The following is a 24,322-nucleotide window of genomic DNA, read 5'->3' on the forward strand; positions in this document are numbered from 1 at the left end:
AGTGGCAGGGCTGCTGAAACAAGTGCAACACGTTAAATCTGAGGAGTGTAGCAGGAAATCTTGTAACATTTGCTCATTGGCAAAGGCAAGAGAAGAGCGTATCTGCTGTGCTCAGGCTGAGCCCAGGAGCCAACAGACTCCCAAGGTGACAGAGCCTTACCTCAGTGGTTGAAAGCACAGTGTCCTCATCCAGGCTCAGCACTGCGTCTGTCACTATGTTGTCGTAGGGTAGGAAGCGACTGCTCATAACCTGTGGGTATTCAAGGTAGAAGAGGAAGAAATAAAAATCACTTGAAGGACTCATTTCCAAGGCAAATACTTAATTTTATTCCTCACTCTTATTTCCTCTTGTCTGAGGTAGGTGGCATATTTCTGTCTGATGGAAAGGACTCTTCAGCTCAAAAGTGAAGGAGTGTCATTTTTGTCACCCCAGCAGTCCGCCTGTACCTTCCATCTGAGGAATAATTTCTGAATAGACCTCCCACTTTGCAGCAGGCGGCTTTCCTTTAGTGACAAACTGCACTGGTCTTTACTGATAATTAGATGTACCTACAGCTTCTTTGTGGAGGATATTTTCCCTGGTGGCTAGGACTGTCCCTCTGCTCTCCTACAGGGTGTGAGGATCAAAGGTAATGAACACTGAGAAGGACTTTGCAGCCTTCATAAGCTTTCACAGCTGGGAAACCAAACAGCCCAGGCTGTGTGTGAAGGATGTAATACTACCAGGATGGTGCAACATTCTCCATCAGAAAAGGAGAATATGCTAAAGAACTTGAGCTTTTAAAGCTCAAATTGAGCTTTATCTGCATGAAGAATTATATAGGCATTGTAGCATTTTAAGAAGTCACGTTCTTAAATGGCCTTCCTGTACCTGAAGGGAGCCTGAAAGAAAGATGGAGAGAGACGTTTTGTAAGAGCATGTAGTGACAACACAAGGGGGAATGGATTCAAACTGACAGACAATAGGTCTAGATTAGGTCTTAGGAAAAAATTCTTTACTGTGAGGGTGGTGAGGCACTGTAACAAGTTGCCCAGAGAAACTGGGGATGCCCCATCCCTGGGAGTGTTCATGGCCAGGCTGCACAGGGCTCTGAGCAATCTGGTCTAGGGGACGGTTTCTTGGTCCATGGCAGGGGGGTTGGCACTAGATAGCCTTTAAGTCCCTTCCAACTCAAACCATTCTATATATAAAAAAACTATATACAGAATAAGCTTTTAAAAGATATAGCAGGACAGTCCTCAAAGTAATAGGAAATAGATGGAAAAGTTGGATCAAAAAGATAAGAGCAAGAAATTAAAATCCATATGGTTTCTTTATCAGACTAAATAGCACCTTTTGAGAACTGAGGAAGAATAACAAGGACACAACACATTTTGTTTCCCTCATTTGCTAGGAAAAATAGCCTGGTTAGTTACTAGACTTCTTTACCAATTTACTATGCCAAGAAAATACTTCAAAGGTCAAGCCCAGTAAGAGGAATCCACTGTATGGAAACAGGGACATGAAGAAGAGAAGAAAGAGAAGTTTTACACAACCCTCCTAAGTGACATGGTCAGTCTACATCCCCTACAACCTGTTTGGGAACAGGTCTTTGGAATCTATGCCTTGATTCAGAGAAAGATCTATCTCCATAATGAAGATGTTCACAATATCTGCCTGGAGAGCACCCCTCCATCACTGTGATGGCCTTGGTCCAGGGAGGCAGAGCTCTGATGAAGAGGTGATCTGGCTGAGGCTAAGGGTTTTGCTTTGCTTACACTAAGATGAAGCAGAGCAAGCAGCCAGCAGGAGACCCATGTTCTCATCCCTAATCTTTTACAGACTGTGCAAAAATTTTAAATAGTACAACAGTCAGGACTTGCCATGTATTTTTTTAATAGCTAAAGTACCATTTTGTAAAATGCGTGTTATAATATTTGATTTCAAGGGAAGAGTAAAGGTTTGGTAAAGGCAGGCCACCATGATCAGCTGCATGGAGTACTGGTGCCTGCCAGCATGCCTTGGCCAAGTTTGGAGATGAAAAGCAGTTCCTTTGTGCAACCTTTGAACTGTGTTGCTCTGGTTCTGCAAACTTCGTCCAAAAAACCAGCTTTGCACATAAGAAGCTATTTGGAATACACTGGGATATTAGCGGGAAGAGACTGTCCACTATAAACACACCTTTATGTACTCAGGAGACTCATTTGTAATCTAAACAGTGCCTGGGGCCAATTTCTACAAACATTACAGAACTGGTCAGAGATTTCTCCTCTATCTCACCTCTGCTAGTTTTACAAAAAGAAAATAAAAACACCCAGAACATTCAAAAGTCTCAGAAATCTCTACAGCCTTTCTTAGCCCTGCAGCAATTCTCCTGATACTGTTTACATGGATAGCTAAGGCCAGAGCCTTTAGCTGCCAACCTTGCAGGGCTCTCTGTCTCTTGTTGAGGTGACAAGGAGAAAAGACCAAAGACAAGATTACAAATTCAAAATAGGACTGTACAGGCAAACAACTAAAAGTTCCCATTGCCAAGCAGAGCTCTGGAGCCAGCCGACAGAGACTGCAGAGAGGTCCACCTCAAATCTGTTCCAGATTCTAGAAGCAGGAAGTCTTGCTACTCTCAGACCTGCATTTGGAAAGGATTTATCCACTTAATTCAGAATTTAAAAAAGCTCTTTTCTCATCTAATGGCATCTATTTTCACTTTGTGAAAGTACAAAGAAGACGTGTATTGCACAGCAAGAGATGACATGGTGATTTTGTTCCCACACAAGTGTTCCACGTCCCTTCCCTTTTTTTTTTTTTTGATGGCAGCAGTACCTCTCAAGGCCATAAAAGAAGATAATTTTCAAAGGCAAGTTCTCATTTTTAACTCTGCTTTTGAGTCCACAGCTGACCCCCAAGTCTTGCATGTGACTTCTCAGACTCAAGGAGTGCAGCTGCAACACTACATTCATGCACCTGCAGAGAGATGGAATCTCCAACGATGGGGTCAGCACTATCTGCTGGTGGGGTCACATTTCAAAACTGGGTCCCACCTGTGAATCTCAGATTCAAGGCATTAATTGTCATGCTGAGGATTTCTGAGTGCACAGGGCCCATGCATGAAACAGAAATCTGCAACTAAGCTGGTACAAAAGGCCAAGGAATAGAAGGAAGCTGTCATTTTGTTGAGAACTACAAAGCTTTCACCAAAGCCGCTGGAAAAATAAATTCCCATCCCATCAGAGAATGCAGGCAACCTTTTACCATGCTCCTCTCCACCTACCTTGCTTTCTCCTTCAATGACTATGACAGGCACAGAAGTGGCAGGCCAGCGGTGTTTGGCTGGGAGGGGTTTATCACAATTCCATAAAACAATAATCTGAAAGAGAATATTGGACCACAATCAAAGACCTTTGTGGATTTCCAGACAGACATGTTAAATTCAAGTTAGGATTTTCAAAATCAAAAGCTATGAAACAAATCTGCATAAAAATAACACTTCCTACATTCATTTCACCCAAGCTGACTACTTACAATATATACCCTCTCAGGCAAATACAGGTTGGACAGGAACTTGGGAAGTCTCCGTCTCAGCCACACGCTACAGATGGGACTGATTTACTGTGGCTCTCATTAAAGGCAAAACTGCTTGTGACACTCTACTGCAAGAGGGTGCTCCTACTGAACTCCCCAGGGTTTTATTTAGAGAAGCCAAAGTCCTGGCACTGATGAGATTAAAAGTCACAGCGGGAGGAAGGAAGATTGTATAACGGCTCTTGAGGCATAGGTATCCCTGTGCAGTTTACAGCACACACAATGCTGGACTTTAAAGTGCACTCATTATTTTACCTGTCTCATGTAACAATGGGTTTAATTACTATCTCTATTCCACTCCCATTATACTCTGATTTTTTATTTCCCATGCAGGTAGGTCATAGACCGTAGAAATCTCAGAGGAAAGAAATTGAATTGAAACAGGACTGAGTCACTAGGCTCCACATTCCTGGCAGAGTGGTTTGTCTCTGCTGTGACTGACAGCCAAACAGTGCTGCTTACCTGTGCACAGTACTGGGACTTGGCTACAGCAACCAGGAGTTTCAGCACAGGCTGAGATTGGGAAACCAGGGGAGTTACTGCGTGGATAACGGCAGTGAATGTGGAAAGAGGCTTCAGACCTGAAGTGAAGAGAGACATGTTCAGTAAAGACAAAATCGCCCCAGTTATTACAGATTAAAGGACTTCAGGGATGGAAAAAACAATCTGCACTTAATGCAAACCTTGCCAGGTTTTTTTAGGTCATCTCCCTTCCTCTCAGATATCAGATGCTTAAGAGGAGATCACACTTCCCTTTAACTCCCACTCTGCACCTTTAACTTCCACTCTGAAATACTGGACTCCAAAACAATTATTTCCTTTTCTTACTCACTGTTTCCACAGATGTTCTGCTATCTCTTTTTTTCATCCAGTTTGTCCCACAATATTGACATCTAGTTTGTTCAGCCAAATGTCTTTCTCGACACAGACTCTGTTTTGCTGCCTGGCTCTGGATGCTTGATGTTTTTTACAGATTATCTCTACAAGTTCCAGAAGCTTATTCATTTTCCTCAGTTCCATTACAGCCTCTGTCAGATTTTTGCTCTTTCTGGGTTGATTCCTATCCACATGCATCTTCAATTACATCCTGAGCTGATAATTCTGCTTGCATCCTTGCATTCCATTTTAAAATTTTTGTCTTGCTATGAGTTCCTTTTTTGCCTGGAATAACACATCCTACTGGCACCTACCCTTCATTACTGCTCTCAACCTCATCTAAATTCATCAGTGTGGGGGTCATAGTCGCTTTTCATCAGAATTAGCACAGAAACCTTCTTCTCCCTTTTTTAACACAGTAGCTGTCAATTTTTAGCAGGTAAGCAGTACAGATCCTCACAAGTGGGATGGCAGAGGCTGAGCCAAAAGTAGCAGCAGTCTGGTAAGCAGGATCCCTTCAGCCTGGAGGCACATTCGCCTGCAGAACTCATTCTTCAAGCTCTGCTTCAGGAAAAAGCCATGAACCTAAGCCATATTAGTTCCTTCTAGTGGGATTCGTATGAAGACACATAGTATGCAGAGTAAATCCATACCAAGTGTTCACTCCAATAAAAAGTGTCATGGGTAAATTACCACTTTTCCAATTTGCCAAGCACAAATAAACAAAGAAAGGAAAAAGCTATTCCTCTTATGTCTCTTCAGGCCATGAATGGGTCAGCAACTCAGGCATTAATTACCAGCAACTGAAAAGTATGAAGGAACATACTTTTTTTTTCCCAAACAATCTCTGCAAGCAAGAGGCACATGATGCATGTTGATGAGTCAGAGATGTTACAGTCTACAGTGGGCAGTGAAGATTGAGAGAGGACAAATGAAAGGCATCATTAACTAGAAATGAATGGTAAGTCACTTAGCACGTGCTATTCAAAGACAAAACTTCAAAATTCCACTAGAAATTCCAGATGCTACTACATTATAGCAAGGATTCACTCACCAAGATTAGCATAGTAGTAAGGAAAATCTCCCAGATATGAGGAATATTGTGGCAGTACAAATAACCCTCCAGGATGTTTATTCCATATTAAGCTGTTACGTGATATGTGCTTAAATATTCTGTCCTGAATAATCTGGAAAACAAGAGAAGTAATGATTTTTAAATAGACTGTCATAGTCACTGGTAGAAGCTTCAGGGACTCCAGCTGACTGGAATCATCACCCATTCTGCAAAAAGCTGAGGCACACAATTTACTAGACACTCCTCCTTGATCTCTCATAAAAGGACTCAGAACCTGCACACTCCGACACCACTTCAGCAGCTCAGGTTTTGTGCCATAGGTTTTAGAGCACCTGATTAGTTTCTCTGGACATGGGGACCATACAATTGATTGCATTTTATATTTCAAGTGAAATATTTTGTCTATTTGAGTATCTTAGCAGTTGTAAGCCTGATTAGTTCATTGTCAGCTTTACTATCCAGAACACACAGAAGATAATTATTTCAAGATGGCATTAAAAAACTAGGTAATATTAGGAGATAAGGAGAGTATTCGAAACCAAAAAGACTTTCAGCAAATCAGGCTGCACTAATTATTAATTTTTTCTTAATTATAAAGGAATATTAGCATTCAGATGAATCACTGATTCCACATCTCAGTTCTGTAACAGCTCCTTGTTGCATGAAACAGACGATCTTTTCACAACTACTCTCTGACTCTGCAGGGGGCCAAAACCAGAGATTCTCAGATTTTTAAGGTCAGAACAGATTGCTAGGTCATCTACTTTATCATCTAGAATACCACAAGCAAAAAAAAAGAAAAATATACCAGGCCATACAATTATTGTGTATTTAAGAAATTACAGTTGTTTCACATTGGATGCCTGATTGCAGGAACAAGAGTGGTTCTTACACTGATAGGAAATCCTTTAAACTTCTTGCAAAGGCAAGATTCAGTGGTGGGAATCTCTGATAGGACATTCAGCCTCCAAAGGACGTCCAGCTTTCTAAGTGCAATACACTCCTGAGCCACATATTCTTACAGATTTGCCTTCTCTTGGAGCATTAGAAGTAAGCAGGTCTGGAGATGGAATGCTCAAAAGGGCCAGTGAGTGGTGAAGGATGAATTTTCCCCCAAGCTGGCTAAGCAGGAATGCCTTGCTTTGTTCTGAAGCTCATCTTTTGTTATCTTCCAAGGAGGTTTTCATGTCACTGGCTGTTCATGCAGTCACAGAGCTTGAGTGCCAAGAACATGTTGGCTGTTCTAACCCAATGTCTTTAGCCTTAACACAGATGTATCTGGGTGAAACTTCATGTCTCTGAAGCTGGACTGAAGTGTAGGAAAACCAAAACACAAGCAAAAAGACCCACCACAAGAAGAACAAAAGCAGCTGCTGCTGTCTAAGCAAACTAAAATCTCTGTAAGCTAAGTTCAGGGACATTTGGTCAATACATGAATAAGTATTGCCACAAGCAGCAATTTTCCTGGAATTTTTGATTGCCATGACATGAAAACATTAAAACACCAGTTACATTGTGTTAGACAATCCACTGCTGGTGGCAATACATGTACTGCTAAACTGGGGCAGATGTTAAATGCATGCTTTTCTGAATTTTGCCTACAGCCAATTACCATAGCTAATATGCAGTAATTCACTCACATGAGTAAGTTAATTTAACTTTTTGTTTTGGAATAACAGACTTAGGACTGTAATGCCATCACTGACAAGAATGTATCTGAATATTTCTAGTTGAGAAGTTAGGTGTATCAGTTGTCAGATCTCCCACATGGCAGTGGGGACAGGAAAAAACACAGACAATGACTCAATGACTGTTGTTTACCCAACTGCCACTAAACAAGAGAGAACCTGGAAAGTATTTATTTTTGAGTGTTTACCATGGAGTATAAATACTGCAGCTCCTCCCTCTTGCTGTCTCAGAACTGGGGCAGAACTGGACAAGTAGAAGTCTGTAAATTTGCCTGGCCAGGAGGTTTACAGGGGAGGTGGAGTTTTCTGGGCACTGGCAGCCAGCAAGGCTCAGGGCAGACACGCGGCTGGCGTTCCAGCGCAGCTCCAGGGGCAGGGCCCCGCTGCCACCCCAGCACCCACAAAGGTGCTTGGGAGCCCCTCGGCCCCACAAACCTCACCCGAGTGCTCCTGCATCCTCCCGGGGAGCTGCAGAGGTGTTTCACCACAGTAAAAAATGGATCACTAATTCAGCACTCTCCTGGGCCTACATACGAAACCTAGCTGTGTGTCAGGACAGAGGGGGAAAACATGGCAGAAAGAGAACTAAAAAGTGCAAAAAAAACGCCATGGAGGACACAAGGAATTAAAATGTAGAGTGTACGGTGTTGCACGTACTGCAGAGGCAGCATCTACCTGGTCTCTCCAATGATGAGGCATGACAAGAAGTTTAATAAGAGAAGAAAGGGGTTAGGATCTCTGGCAACATCTTCTTCTTTTTGGAATGCATTAATCGTCCAATATTTTTGTCCCCTCATCCTAACACTTCAAAAAGTTCACGCACTGCCCTAATCATTGCAGCTTTTCAACAGGCCCTAGCCAAGCATCCCGCATTTATTTTCTGCATTTTGTGCTGTCCCTCTCCCCATCTCTTCCTGAGTGGAGGACTGGGCATGCTGTGCAGGGATGTTTTGGGCTTGTTTCAAGAGAAGATGAAGCTGAAGAAGTGCACATACGGTGGAGCACGCATCTGATGGTGCCTGCAGCAGCCCACTGCTGCACTGCCCGAGCTCCCACTCACCAGCCTGCAGCAGGCACTCGTGAGCATCACTGCCTAACCCTCCCCTTGTCCAAGATCCTGGGCAGCTCCTCTGTGCCTGCCACAGAGGGCTGTTGGCCAAACGATTCAAACATCTTATTTTGGGCTATCAGCTGCTTGGATTAGGCCACTGTGCTGGGGCTTCTTCACAGTGGCTGCTACAGGGCTGTGGTTTGGGTTTGTGTTAAACACAGGATTGATACTCTAAAGATGTTTTTGTTATTGCTGAGCAGAGCTTGCACAGAGCCAGGGCCTTTTCTGCTTCTCATATGGCATGGTGGTGAGGAAATTGGGGCTGCCTGGGAGGCTGGGAGGAGACACAGCCAGCACAGGTGACCCAAACTGGCCTAAGGGAAATTCCAGACCAAATGACATCATGCTCAGGATATAAAGTGGGGGGAAGAAGAAGGAAGAGGAAGACATTTGGAGTGATGGTGTTTGTTTTCTCAAGTCACTATTACATGTGATGGTGCCCTGGTCTCCTGGAGTGGGAAGCAGTGACTTAATTTCTTGTTTTGCTTCATTTTTTACGTAGTTATTGCTTTCCCTACTAAACTGTATTTATCTCAGCCTATGAGTTTTCTGGCTTTTACCCTTCCAGTTCCCTCCCGGACCCCACTGATGGGAGAGGGAATGAGCAGCTGCCTGGGACTTGGCTGCTGGCTGGGGTTAAACCACAACAGCCACCAAATGCTGTGAGATGATCAAGGAACTTAAAATGTGATTTAAGGTTTCCAGAGGAGTGCAGAATAAAGGGCTGTGATGTCCTTGCAGACATCTGATTTGGTGAAGACTTTTTCTGTGCTGATATCCTCAGACAGGGACATACATTGGCATTGCAGTTAGTGGGCAAGTGATTATTCTGATGATTTCTAGAATCATCAGAGCATTCTGACACAATAGTATTACAACAGAAGATGGATCACATCCACAAAAAAAAAATCCTGCTAGGAATTTACTTCCAGGCATTAGATTTTAAGAAGAGGATATACTGCTTGCAGGTTTCAAACAACAAAAGTCATTCTCAACTATATTAATCCTTTCCTAAGGAAAGTTAACATGGGATTTAGGCAAGTTGAAATGTGAAAGGAGTGAAAAAAATCCCTCTTAGCTGTCTCAAAAGATTGAGAGTCCAACAAAAAAATCTCAAATCAAAATCAGTCTCCCAAACAGATGAAAAAACTGAGAACATCAACACCAGGCATACATTAATTGGTTTCATTAAACTAAATCTTCTGGGAAGACTTTTGTCTTCACCTTATTTTTTCTGCTCTGAGCAGAAACTCCAGCTTGCTGGTTACCCATCTGCTTCAGCTTTAGAGGTTTTGCTGTCCCTTGGGCTCCTGAAACCTCATGGCCCAGTGTGTCCCAAAGCAGCACCAAAGACACGTGTGTGAGCACTGGAGCTTGATGTGATGGACACCAAGGCTGTGGGAGCTGCAGGTTATGTGCCCTGGAGTCCAGAGCCAGCACAGGCAGGAGAGGGGCAGTGGGGACAGCTCTGTGTCCCTGTCCTTTCAGCAGCTCCTAACAATAACAGGGCACATGCAGGGAAGGCACAGGATGCATGAGGCAGCTGGTGGACTCTGGGAGCACTTCTGTAAGGGTTAATTAAACTGTGAGCAATGGCACATGGTCTTCCACCTTTGTGAGTCTGATCCTGGCGTGGGCTATGGTAATTATCACTACCTCATCAGTGCTTATGAGGAATTTGAGGATGAAGAGCAGTTCCCAACAGGCAGCACAGATGAAGAGATGCTCTTCTGAGGACCAGGGGCTCTGCAAATATTCCCTGTCTGGTTTTCTTCACTGGCATGGAAAAACCTAAGGAACTGCCTCGCAGCAGCTGGAGGTTGATCAGCCATGGGCACTCCTTTGCAGTTTTCAGGGAGAAGCAGGTACAGCAGGAAATGTGGAGCTTTAAAAACTGTGCATTTCAACTGTGCACAAAGACAGGTGCAATTGCAGAAGTATTAGCATAAGACGAATGCATTTGCACCTACAAAGTGAGCCCCTTTCAGTGGTACAAATGTGTCAAAAATTTATGTGAAAAATTGCAAAACAGTTAGAAAAGAAACCTGCTTTTGAAATTGCAGCCTGGGCCCTACTTCTGAAGAGCCTTTCATCTTTCCCCTGTCTCTGAATTCAGAAAGGATTTTCTCCACATTTGAGATCATCTGTCTCCCCTTTTAATAGCAGTCTAATTATGATTATCTATTAATAATTTATAAGAATGATCAGGCCTTTCCCTTCTCCTGTGTGTGATATAACACATGGCATTTACACCCCCCACTTTTTCTTGAGCCAGATCAATATCCCCATCACGAGGCATCAAACTGTTACGGAATGGTCAAGGAGCTCTACAGTAGCATTATTTCCAAAAAGAATTCCAGAAAGGTTCCTTAAGAAATACATTTACTACCAGTGACAAGGATAGTGATTCACAAGCCATAAAGCCTTGCAAAGTCAAGATCACACATGACAACTTTTCCATGTGTTGGGTAGCTCCCATTTTTCACCGTGTCAGTTTTCTAATGTGGATTCTGATAATGAAGAAAGTATTTCCTTAGGGGAGAAAACTCATCAAGATGCTGAGCTTTTTTCCCAGTGACCAATTGCATGTCATGAAAACCAAGGTCTGAAGCCAGCTGAGGACAGGAGCAGCTGGACAGGTACGGAAATCTCACTGCTTGGCAAGGTCCCAGACAATTTTTACTTACCTCTAGTGTAGTCAATACAATCTTCTCAACTGAAGAAAAATAAGCCTCCCACAAGAACTGTGTCTGCTGTCTAAGTGCTAGGATTTTATCCTGATGGATAGACCTGATTGTAGAAGGAATCTGTAATACAAGATGTAATATAGTCAGAAGCTTTAGAAACAACACAATCTCATCAAATGAATATGCTGCTGACAAGCCCTCTCCTCCATTAGCAGGTTGTACAGCTTCAGCACTCCAGTCCAATGGAGATGTGTGTCAACAGCTAAAATCTTGATGTAAAACCAATGAGACACAACCCTTTATAACCTCTGATACTGAATATATTAATTTTTTTTAATCTGCTTTCTTTTAGTTTTTGATTGTTTTATGGTAATGAGTGGTGTGGCACAGTAAGGAGCTCCTCCATGCAGCCCTCATGCTTTTCATCCCACAAAACTCTTCATGGACTAGTATTTTAACAACCTAGTACCTGCAGGGGCTGAGAGTTCAACAATAATCCCCACATTCCAAGTATATTAATGGGATCTGGAATTGCTTTTACCACAGCATGGCAACACTAAGTGTCCTAAGAAAAACATAGCAACAACTTAAGTAAGACTCCACTTTTTGGGAGCCTGTGGGTCAAATTGCATTTTAGTAATTACCTTAGGTGGAAAGAATAACATCTTCCACAACATCTGTTATTCACAAGGGAAAACAGTGCTCATTTTTGCCCTCTTTCCATAACCTACACATTAACTGTTGTATAAGTTGTCTTATAAATAAACACTAAATTGTCCTGCTGCAGCTCTTTTCTATTAAAAATGTAACTGCTCACTAGAACAGAAGGGAAGAGCTTCATGTCTACATCTGTCACCATCCCCATGTCCCTCTCAAAACTAAGGTGTGTATATGCCATTTTTAAAGTTAGGACATTGACCAAGGCCTCCAGTACAACTTGGACAATGCAAAGTGACATTATCAAGGGGATTTAACTGAAATTTGCTTCGGTGATGAGGGCTAGTCACAGCACTAGAAAGGCATTTAGAATATGTTGCTGCTTTGTGCTCATCTTTTTGTAGAAATGAACAATTGTGTTCACACACACACACAATCACTCAATCACTTTTGTGATTTCTAACTGGAATCACAGAATTGTTTAAGCTGGAAAAGACCTCTAAGCTCATCGAGTCCAACCACTAAATTATGCCAGCTTGTTCTCAGACACTGATGTCTCATAAATCTTTTACCTGAGTCATTAGTTAAAAGCAAATACCTGGGCTGTGTATTTGGTCCTTGTGCCTTTCAGCTTATTCTGAAGTTTGTCTGCATCCCACCACATTCAACCCTCTCCTGACCAAAACATACTCTGCTTATTCCTGAAATATTCTGAGAAGAGGTGGTGATCATTATTTGCTTTCACATGTTCCCAAATAAAATGATTTCCCATGAAACCTCTTTCCTGAAGAAAATTTGCAACTTTAAAAATTTACATGCAAAAAATTTTCACAAGAACCACCAAATTCTTTACTTGCAGAGTTTGCAACTAGGTCTGGCCACTTTGCCCATGGCTCCATTGGGTGCAGTGTCAGATGGGCCAGTATTTGCTCTCTCAGCCCTTCAACTCTTAGACCATCATCTTAGAGACACTGCTAATATAACACAGACTTTGGGCTTATGAGAGAGTCAGCTCTGCAGCAAGGTGGAGCAGAAGAAAATGGTCAGATTGCCCAAGATAAGATACTGCTGTATTTCCCTCCCCTGTAGGCCCTTTAAGTAAAACATAGGTCTTTAGGTAAAATACTCTCTGCAAAAGTAGCATGAAAGACAGAAGCTGAAAACATGTATTGGCACACGTCTAAGAGATCACATCACTATTGATGATGTGCTCCAATAAGGATAATAAACATTACCTGTACTGGCTGCACAGATGTGTATTAATCACACCCAGAAACATTATTAGTAGCAAAGACCAGATTTAAGTCAGTTCATAGTGGCAATACAACATTTTCTCAATAAACATTTAATGGCAATATGTGCAACCTTGTGTGTGTGCATACATGTGCAATCCACCCATAAAATCAATACTCAACCCCCACTACACCTTTTGAAGGGGAATGCTGCTCTGACTATGAAGGTTACTGCATGAAGTTATGATTTTACACACCATACCACGCTCCTGAGTGCCAGCAAACACAGTGTCAAGGTTAAAAAGAGCCTTGATGGGGGCTGTTACAACAGCTGGAAAGAAAAATCAGAGCTCCCATTTTAAATGCATTTGCCTATTAATCTACTTGTCCAGAAAGACAGGTGGGGAAAATGATGTACTAATACTAATCCAGCATGATTACATTGGAATTATTAGAACTTTAATAAAAGGTCATTTCAGCAATGAGTAGTGGGGAGGGAAAAAACACCCTGCACAAATAAATGCAGAAAAGCTCCCAGTACTATGATGAGGAGAATATGCAAATAAAAACATCCGAGTTGCTCTCAAACAGGAAATGAAAAACTGTAACATAACAAAAACACTTCCCAGAGCAGACATTCAGGCCCTCTGCCAGCTCTTTAAAAACACTGTTAATAACAGAGCAGTAGCTGTTCAATATGGAAGCAGCTGTGTGAAGTGAACGAATGGCACGTTACTGGAAAACATGAAGATCAGCAAATTATTATTATTTAAAGAGAGACATAATATTGCTCAGAAAAAATGTGCTGTCCACAGAAGCAAAAAATCAAATGGCCCTTTTATATTTGCAGCTTGTATGACATTAAGTATAATAGGCACCACATTGCAAGGCTTGCTAGGCCAGCTCTTCACAAATATTTACTTCCTTAGACAAGTTAACAGCCATTTGATGACACTGCAAAGACACTTTGTTTTGGGGTGCCACCACACCTCTATCTTTGAGGGCTTCTCTCTGTGGAGAACACTAAATACAAGGATTAAAAAAAAAAAAATCACACTTAGTGGCTACTTTGCTACTTTGTGCTTATTCCAGATCTTGTGGATCTCAGCCTTATGCTGGACAATGGCACTTTGGAAAAAAACAATTTCTCAAGAACTTCTCTTAACATGAACTTCTCTGCAGAATTTATGTAATATATTTGGCCTGTAATACCCTCTAACACAGCTGAAAGAACCAAAACAACCATAGTGCATTTAAAACCAAAGTAGAACTGAAGGTAGCAGGGAATTTGTAACTTCTCAGCCCATTTTTGTTCTATGACCTCAAGATTCACAATAAGTGACATGAACACTGCTTCAGAAAGCAATGCTACATGGTCCACACATCAGAAAAGGGAGAGATTCTGCTTCCCATCAAATTGTTAGATGGTAACTCCTGCCTTAGAAAATACCTGCTTTCCTAAAGGGTACCCCTGAGGATAAACTATTTTTTAAGGACTGGGGCAGAATCCACCCTCAAACGTTTTCCCTTTCATCACAGTACCTGGGCAGGTCTACCTCAGATTGGCATCCAAGTGCTCCACACCAGAAGACATTTCATGCCCTTTGCAAAAATACAAGTCTCCTGCACTTAAGAACGTGGCCTGGTGGCTGCAATGACCTTCAGGTTAAATAATGAATGATGTCATATTAAATGAGCTCACAGCCAGTCTGACATAGACAATCCCTGCACGATCAAAAAATCTTTTACAACTCTGACCTTTTGGATTCATCTTCCCTGTCCATTTAGATGGTGGCAGCAATAATCAAGTGATGGGCTGAAGGCCGCGGTCTCTTTCTTACCTGTAATAACAATCTCTCATCGCCGATGATGGCAGCTTGGTTCCAATCAATCACTTCCGAGAACGGCAGCTCCCATCCATTGCTGAGCATGACCGGGACGCAGGCAGCCTGTGGGCACAGGGGCACACCACTGTCAGCAGGGCAGCTTCCAGCTTCCACCAGCACCCTGACCCCTTCTCTGCGCCAGCTCAGGGGAGGCAACATGGCAAAGAACACCAGAAGCCACAGCAGGGCAGCCCAAGTGTTTGTAGTTTTCCATTTTGGGCTTATTCATGTGCACTGAAAGGTGGGGTTTGCACCGACAGCGGCATTTGCAATCTGGTGCTTACGCTGCCAGACAAGGGCAGAACTGTTCAATGCAGCAGATGGAGCACTGGAGAATTTAATACAAAATGATGGCCTTCCTTGCTGCTTTGTGAACCACTTAGCAGGGAGCAACTTCCCTAGCTTTTACAGTATGTTACTGACAGCCCTACAGAAAATACAGATTGTATTTAATTCCTCACCACCTTTCCCATGAAGGAGTAAATTCTCTATCCTGTTTGGTATCAACTCTCCAAATAGAGGCAACTGCACAAATACAACTCGTCTGTCATCACCTGTCTACAAAAAGAATTGTTGTATGTCCTAAAACAAAAAAAAGCATACACATTTAATGTCTATTTCTTAACAGTATGATGTAAACTAATTAAACTTTTACGAGTTTTACAAGTTCTTCTGCACTGGCAGTTTGTGAATACTTAGCAAATAGGTCAGTATTTCCATAAACAAATGATCACCGCTATGTTCTGGTCAGCTCAATCACAACATAAGATCCAAACTAAACACCTTCTGACGTGATGAAATAACCTAGTACCAGAGGATTTTTATCAAACCTGTGTGCTGGTTCAGTTTCTTTTGGATCAAACCAAGCTTAAGTGCTCTGAGTTTGGTCCAGACTAGGGTTAAGGCCTCCCAAAAGATGGTATAAAGGGGAATCTTTCAGACTGCTGTACCTCCCTTGGTAAGATGCATCATGCAGAGCATCTTAGACTGGTCAAATCTACATTACAGCAGTGATTATTATGTGTAAACAACTGTGATCTTCTGTAAGGAATTATATCAGTGGATGAAAAAGGCCAACCAGAAAACACTTAGTAATGTGTTTGAAACATTGCACTAATGTGGATTAGGACTTTCAACATCACCTGGATCCAGACAGAAACTGGGAATACATGATTACTGGTGAATACTGCTGCTAGCCTGATAGTGAAATCCTCAGTTGCCTGCATTTTATCATTAACCAGGAGCCCACAAGTGCTGTGCAGTGAGGTACACTCCTTGCTTTCTCCTCCTGAGATAATGTATCTAATAGAAGCTGCATGGCTTTGAGCCCAGATTACAGAAGAGCTGAGGAGTGCTCTTCAGGAGGATCTGAAGTGACTTGTCATCTCATACAAGCCAGTCCCACTTCTTCCTCTGAAGAGACTGGAGAGAGAACAGCATTTTTCAGGCTATTAATCTTCTCTTTAGTGGGAGAAAGAGGCAAGTGACAGTCTAGAACTTAAATCTCAAATTTGATTGCACGTGTAGGGTTAAGTGGTTACACCTATGTGTCCAGGGCATGTAAGGTATCCAAAAAACCCATCAAGGGCTGGCAGACATGACAGAGAATCTACTGGAGTCCTTCTAGAGAAGCAGCAGAAAGCCAAAAGGGTATTGGGGTACCCTGGGCTTCTAAAATGACATAATATACCTACACTTAGGTATGTGAATCCTGCTCAGCACTGCAGTGAACAATCCTCTCTAACAGTGGCTGGAACATTTTATGGTTGATGATGAAAAGGGATGAGAGGTCATTCATTAACAGCTTTACTGTCAATGCTGTGACACTTTCCAAATGGCAAAACAACAAGTGGAGGCAGGACCTTGTAAGGTGTGTTCATTTGCCATTTCACTGAAACCAAGCACCTCCTTCTTTCCACTCCAGCCTCCATGGAAATTCAGATGCCAGACCCACAGGGGAGTTGCAACATCTCACAAAATGCTCTCTATGCTTGACTGAAGATCCAGGATTAGGCTGATGTTTGCCCAAAAAAAAATTAAAACAAAACCCACCAGACAGGCAGAGGTGGAGTAGGCAGGTGTCAGACTTGACCACTGTGCTGCCTGGCCACAGGGACTCTGGAGCCCTTTTGTACTGCCTTCTGCAGCTGGCCCACAGTAAAAAGGGGATCACTCACCAAAACATTTTTTAAAACGTGAAGGATATTCAGGTGCTGTCCCAGACAGCACACGCACTCCCTGAGATCAGCTTACAGCCACTTTCATGTGAAGTTTCCATCTGGAGCTTTAACAACTCCAGACCACCTTCTGTATGTTCAGCAAGCACCATCTCAAAACTGGCAATGCATAAGCAATTCTGTTTTGGCTAAGTGAAAACAAAAAGCTGTTTTTACTGCCCCAGGGCTTAGGTGTAAAGGCCAGTGTCTCCCAGGGGAAGTCTCAGAGCTTGACAAAATACTGTTCTTAACCAATCTCTCAGCCTTTTCCTGGAGACAGAGCAATCCAACCTTCAGATGAGTTCAGTGCCTCAGCCCCTCCTGGGAAGAAGCTGCCAATTGCTCCAGAAGTATGAATAGAGGCTTTCGCAAAGTGGATTACTGTCCACTAGGGAAATGAAACACATTTCCCTCCTCCCCACCTCCCTGCTATTGCACACTGAATTGCAGCCAGCGTAGTCACTGCTTTCAACTGCAGCTCTTACCTGCAAGGCTTCCAAAAACCTGAAAGAGCCAAGCCTGCGGCCACGGGGAACCAGACAGAAAGTGGCATTGTGCAGCATTTCACGGTAATCATACCTAACAAGAACAGGGGAGAAAAGAGAAAATTCAATTAGCAGTGAGTCCTAGAGTAACTGGGCGTGAAAATGCAAACAGCTGTTGAGACACATCTGGATAAAATCATCCCCAACCAAGACCGTTCAGTACCAGGTTAACTAACTCTCTCCATGCATGTGTGTCAGCCTCCTCTCTGGCTCCCTTTTTGTTCATCCTCAGGAGCAACCACCATGGGAGAATGCTGGGGAGAGTGGTAATGAGACTGATAAGGAAGGAAGTAATTTTGCCTTTGCAGTAATGAGCCAGTTCTGTATAAACAGTGTGCGACTTCCAAGAACAAACGCACATTAAATATTTTGATACCCAAAGCATTGTTGCAGCACTTCTGTGACCCTGATTTCTATTCAGATTTAGTCAAAGCCATGCATAACTGTGTTCACAAAGGTTTGTACAAAGCAAAAAAATATTCAAGCTATGCCAAAGAAATATTTCCTTATCAAGCAGGCACTAAAAAAGGGATGGGGGGATACAATGACTCACTTGGTGGTTATTAAGTGTGGAGAGAGGAATATACGACCAGATTTTAGCAATTAATCACATAGCTACAATGATCCATGCTTCTCTGAATGAAAGTGCTGATAGACACTTCTGGGGTTTTTTTCCAATTACATCAATCACCACAAAATCATTCACCAAAACCACACGTCAAATCCCAACAGTTTCCTGCCTGTTATTAGCAAATTGTACTTCTGAAAAGCCCATGGCACTGTGAATGGCATTGACCTCATCTGAGTCAAAAAGATCCAGACTGAACACCCTCCATTCTCCAAAGTGTCCTGGACTCTGCACATAGATGCTATTTTGACAGCAACTTGTACCACTGAATTTTTTTGACACCAATGGTCTAATTTTACCATGTTGTGCAGGCAGAACAATTTTTTTTGTATCTGTTTTGTGTCTATGTGCACACATATACATATATACATGATTGTATTTTACATACAAAGAAGTTAGCATCTATGTTTATATTCTCACACAGGCCAGACAGATGGGAGTAAGCCAATTTTCAATTATAAGCTCTGTCTTTAGGAAGAGACATCTTGCAAAGGCCCATTTGCTTAAACAAGCGTGTATAGCTAATTTGCACAAGAAAAGGTCACCGTGAATGGATTAAGATTATCTCCACTGAGAGTAAAATAAAACCCCTCATTGCATTAATTAAAACTACAAAACAGACTTCAAAGTCCCTTTTTTCTCTTGAATCCTATCTCAACTTTGGTTAAAAAAAAAAAATATATATATTCTATCTGAGTGGCAGCTATTTGTTTTTCTCTGTGTGGGATAGAGATTGGCAGCCATGTCCCAGCTCACAGTCAGCACTGACACAGCATACAGGGGAAAAATATTAGGACTGGAATACAAAAAACCCAAATTTTTAAAAAAGTTGCCATTTTAAAGCACTCCTTTTTTACATATTGAGAGGTCTGAGGCTCTTTCCTTTTACTGTGTATTGTAGGACAACAAATGTTAATAAATACCAAAAACAGAATACCCCATAGGACTAGAAAACACCAGTCAGAAGTTCCCCATCATTAGCTAGCTAAAACCATAAAATCCTGTTAATACCCCAGTATGCAGCATTTTCCACAAAACATTGATGGCAAAACCAGAACACAAAGGAAAGCAGAGAGCAAGGCCACTGCAAGTGAGTCTTCCATAGCCCAGTGACATCCTATACTGGGCACCTTTTCTGTTATATCTAACTTGCTGGTATCAGTATAGATTTACAAAGGGAAGAAAAAACGTAAGAGGATTTTGTTGACCATTTTCCACCTCGAAACCAGTTAGCATCTTGCCCCCATTTTAGAGCCTTTTAAAACTTAACATGTGATTTATTGCAGAGGTCTGTAATAGCACAGTTCCTGGTCATCAAACAATTTATCTCCATCGTAAGTACACAGAAAGCCCCATCCTAACCTTTATGTATGGGCACAAAATAACTACTCGCTTCAGGGAGGACCCACAAATACAGAAGGAACAGATCGAGAGTAAAGTAATATCCATCAAGAGCTGCTGAAGTGAATGAATCACACCAGAGATTCTACTGAACAAATTTCCCTGCAATTTCAACCAAAATGCTTTAAGGTGACTCAATGGGATCTTCGAGCTCAGTGATAAGGGACCCATGCCCACTTTAAACCCCTCAGAGACCACTCTGGGATCAAGCATCTATTTGAAATCTGCAAACATGAGGTGCTGTTTTTACTCCTTTGAGTTCATGGGTAGCACACCAAGCAATGGGAGCGCTCTGCCTTAGCTGGAAGACAGAAGATGGCCCAGCATGTTTAAATACAAATTTGGGAACACTTTTTGTGCAACACATGTAACTACCCCCAAACATTTCTGTCAGGCTGCAAGCATAGCTTTGTAACTGGAAGCATCACTTACAGAGGAAATAATGTACATGTACCAAACAGTATTCCAGAGTCAAACTTGCAGCAGAGACAGTTTCTTTTCTTTTTTTTTTTTTTGTTTGTTTGTTTTTTGGACTGTCAGGAAGCATTTGGAAGAGACCTTGGCCACAAAAACATCACTTGGTAACTGAAACTCCAGCCCACAGGCCATGGTGAGGACAGAAGGCTCAGGGCAACTTTCACTGTCAGACTCCTTCCCATTCAGCCCAGACAGAACCATGCACACAGCAGCAGGTTTGATTTTTGCCAGCATTCTGACAGGGACTGCAAAATGTTTATGTACATTTTCTACCATAGTAGAAAGCATAGAGCATTACACCTGAAAGCATCTCTGAGCTTTCCTTAACTCAGACTTAAAATACTTTCAGTGAAGTGAGTGAAATAATCTCTATGATTAAAGGTAAGTATCTGAGTTAAGTACTTGCTGGACTTGAAATATCTCCTTCACTTGTCCAGGAGAGAAATCAGAGCTGGCACAGACTTCCAGCAACACCCTCTCAGCTGGAGTACTGATGTTGTACTTTAAGTACCAATCTGGCATTTAATGCAAACATCAGTACTGCATCAACAACGGGCTTTATTTCCCCACTATCTCCACTGACTAATCTCAGCAAAACCTTAGGGAGGCAATCAAGCATGAGAACCTCCACTCACAACTGGAGGAGGCATCTTAAGCTATAGAGAAAATAGTCAAGTGTTTAGAAGAGGTTCTTCCAGGGTTTCCTCTCATTCTTCTCCCCAGCAATGGGGGTTAGATCTGCTTCCAGAACTACTTATTACCATTAGCTGGTAACATCTGAGGATGGCAGGGACATTTGTTACGGTCTTCCAGCTTGCATTGCTGTGGCTTCTGCAAACTTGGAGCTGCCAGTGTGTGTGGACAGCCCTCCTTTACCTGCCTACAGAGACCCTCTTTCTTTACCCAGCTGCGGAGGTCTTTCAGGCTCCAGAAAATCAGAGCAAAGACCAGCACTGCAGAGCACTGAGCAGGGGCTGGCTGGACACTTCTTCCTTACTTGTGCTGCTTCGGTGTTGCACTACTTCTGGCACTTTCCTTTCCTTCTGGCAGCTTATCTTCCCTAGCATTTACTGTGGAAAAGCTTTTAGAGGAGTCCTCTGCTTTGCTCAGAAGGTATTTATTCCCACAAAGCTCCAGGTTTCCACATTAGAAGACTGGCGGGGAGTTGGGGCACATGCTTATTGCTCATACATTCCTGATTTCTTCATTCTGCACGCTTGCACAGAGGTAGCATTTTACTGCCAATTTTAGGGTCGGCTTGGCCTGGGTCTCAGCTGCAGCATTCAAACGTTAAAATCCAAAATGCATATGCCTTAAAAATGACAGTTGGGTCTTCAAAACTAAAATAGCTAAAGATTTAATCCAAAGCTGGCATCCCTCTATAAGTATTAGAGGCATGTTTTATTAACTTTCAGGCTTCTTTTCATGATGATTAAGTATACCTTGTTCACAGCTAGTACCTTTTTAGGCAGCATAAAAGAATAGCTCTATTTGCAATCAATTCTAATTTATTCACAACTTAATTGAATTATTCCCTCCCTGCCACCACCCATAGTTGAGGAAATATGTTTGGCCCCATCGATCACCCAGGTGTAAACACTGCAGTGCTGTGTGGGCAATTATCCAGAGGAGAAACACTGCCTGGCCAAACCATTTTAACTCCTTGATCCAACACAGTGTCTGTCTTCCCCCATCCCCCTTTTTTCTTTTTTTTTTTCTCTTCTGATGTGCCGACCATGTCAATCAGCACATGGATTAGAAAGCTGTTTGGCATTCCTGGTTCTCCATTATCCCAAGGAGCCCTGGCAGGCTGCAGGAGCTCTGCATTGACTAATCAGCCATGCCATACATTCCTTCCTACAGCTTAAGCATTTCCCCATGTCACTACACTGCAGAGACTATAAACTAGCCTGGGAAATATTTGCACTATCAATTTTAGTATAAACTATTTTTTTCAAAACCACTTCTTAATCACTACTGATTGAAGAGAGGTCTAAAATCTAAAAAGACTGTTTCGACCAGCAGATATGTCTAGATGCAGTAATTATCATAACACTTTATCTAACTATATGTCACCTGTCATGTAGACAACATGTTTTTTGACAGGATACAATCACCATTCCCGTTTCACAGATGAAACCTGAGACACAAATGACTGGTGGCTTCTCCAGCAGCTAGAGGGACCTTGAGAATGCTAACCACAGCATCCTGACCTTACTTCTTCCTCTCTGGTGGTGCAGCATTCACTCAAATCCAGCTGCATGTTATGGCTATTAAAATTCAGATGGAAATACGGGAGCAGAACCCAAGCCAAATACAACAGGTTTAACTCAAATCAAATGCAATGGGTTTAACCCAGCAGTACATATTTTAACAGTGCCACACATAATCCATCTTCTGGAAGATGCTGGAGCTCATCTTTGGCAGGGACTATCAGCACATTCCGCTGAAGATGTCAGATGTGACTAGAGCTGCTTTTTTCCTTCCTGAGCCAAAAAATTGTGATGGCACTTAACCAACTATGTCCAAGGCTCCCTCTCTGAATCTGCAAACCCATGAATGCACACTGCATCTTCCAGAAGTTTCTGTATCATATAAAGTACTACAACAAAGACAGACAGTAAAACCTGTAACACAAGGGTAAATGGAAAAGTGCTTCTTGGTTTTCCAGTATATTAATTTTCAGCTATTAACCAATTGGCCATTTTTCCATATGCAAATGCTTAATACAGATGGCTCTGAACTACTGGCTGGAAAGCCTGAGAAGAAACCCCACTCAGTCACATGGAGCGTCTCGTTGCTTGGTTTCCACTAAGGTATGTTGGCTTTTAAATAAACTGTCAAGTAAAACTTGGCATTGAAAACGCCAAGTGAGTAAGTGCCTTTGTGGAAGAGCTGACAGCTCGGCTGTGTGTCAGATAGATGGCTGCCCAGGACTGAGCTGGGAAGGCTCACGCATCGTGCCTGGAAGGGTGCCGCCACTGCGAGCTGCTTGCCTCTGGATTTACGGCTGCGCAATGCTTTGGGGTGATCTGAATGCTGGTTAGCTGGCCACTGGCAGTTCATCTCCTGCTCTGCAAGCGCTGGTTCTGGAATTAAAAAGTTTGGAGGTGCAAAAACATAATTGGAAAACTTTTTTTTCCCTGTTTAAAAGGCTAATTGATTTCACAGGTGTTTAATTATCATTTGCTGTGAGATAATACCTTGTAGTGCCATAAAAAATGGATTTAATTTTCAAGTGCTTGCAAAACCATTGCCAAAGCCAAGTTAGAGCGAAAGCTAGATAATTATTCTATAAATCAAACACACTGCCTCCTTTCTTTGAAATTTTTAATACTTGGCTATAATGATATCTGACGACCTTGAAACTAACATAAAAAGGATTTTCTTGCCAAGTGCTGAAAAGCAGTCATTGGACTATTTCTTTCAGTCTAGCTCGTCACTGCAGCCACTGCCATCACACTGCCCAGGCTGCTGGACTCCAAGGGATGCTACTGTCTAACAACAGCAGCAGGTGTGAACTGAGACTTTGGAACACTGGTAATGGCTGAATAAGGGTATGAGCAAGAGCCCAATATGAAAATTCTGAATAATTCTACTAGGCCTTGCAATGGAAATGAAACTCTCTAAGCATGCAGCAACTAACTGTGAAGCACAACTGTTTTCTCCATTTCATTTCAGCATCTTCTTTTAATTCAGAAGGTTGGATTAGCAAAGAAAAACAGGGAAGTAGACTTTTCACTTTAATGCACTGCTAAAGAAACTTTATTTTACAATTAAGATGGACAGTAGCCCTTAAAACTGAAAGTATCTTTAAAGTCTTCAGTGACATCACTGTTGGATTCAGTTCACTTCAATATTATGCGGAAAAAACATTTGGATACACAAGCCGTTAACGTCAATGTGCATTCCAACAAATAAAAATGCTCTAAAGATTTCTGTCTAAATATTTACACATAACGTCCTGTAAATCTATATGATGCATGCAAGGCATGCACAACACTTGGATTGCAAAATGCAATCCAACTGGCTCCCAGTGTAGCAGCTAGACCACCCAGAGCAAGTATCTTACACAGCGGATGTGGTCTCACCAACATCATTTGGTATTTAAAGATAACTGCTTATTTAGCAAGTGTATCAGAGTGGGTTTGTAAGTGGCATGTCAGAGGCAAACCTTGCAGAGGTGCCTCTCTAGGCAGTGTTATGCCTCAGTTACCAGCAACCTGCTAATGGCATCATGTAGTGCTTCTTCTAAAACCAAACACTGGCTCCTAGGCTTTG

General features: G+C 42.3%; 1 protein-coding gene across 1 annotated transcript in view; it reads right to left on the reverse strand.

Moving 5' to 3' along the window:
* EXT1 (exostosin glycosyltransferase 1) overlaps window positions 1–24,322 on the reverse strand; it is a 181,416-nt gene that overhangs the window by 12,890 nt on the left and 144,204 nt on the right. The window contains exons 2-8 of the mRNA XM_064395306.1: window positions 17,476–17,569; window positions 14,730–14,837; window positions 11,000–11,119; window positions 5,493–5,625; window positions 4,025–4,143; window positions 3,252–3,347; window positions 161–250 (exon numbers count right to left, since the gene is read on the reverse strand). Coding sequence (XP_064251376.1) covers window positions 161–250; window positions 3,252–3,347; window positions 4,025–4,143; window positions 5,493–5,625; window positions 11,000–11,119; window positions 14,730–14,837; window positions 17,476–17,569 — 760 coding nt within the window. The remainder of the gene's footprint in view (window positions 1–160; window positions 251–3,251; window positions 3,348–4,024; window positions 4,144–5,492; window positions 5,626–10,999; window positions 11,120–14,729; window positions 14,838–17,475; window positions 17,570–24,322) is intronic.

This window comes from Passer domesticus, chromosome 1, assembly GCF_036417665.1.
Source record: "Passer domesticus isolate bPasDom1 chromosome 1, bPasDom1.hap1, whole genome shotgun sequence".
In the NCBI taxonomy this organism is placed as follows: domain Eukaryota; kingdom Metazoa; phylum Chordata; class Aves; order Passeriformes; family Passeridae; genus Passer; species Passer domesticus.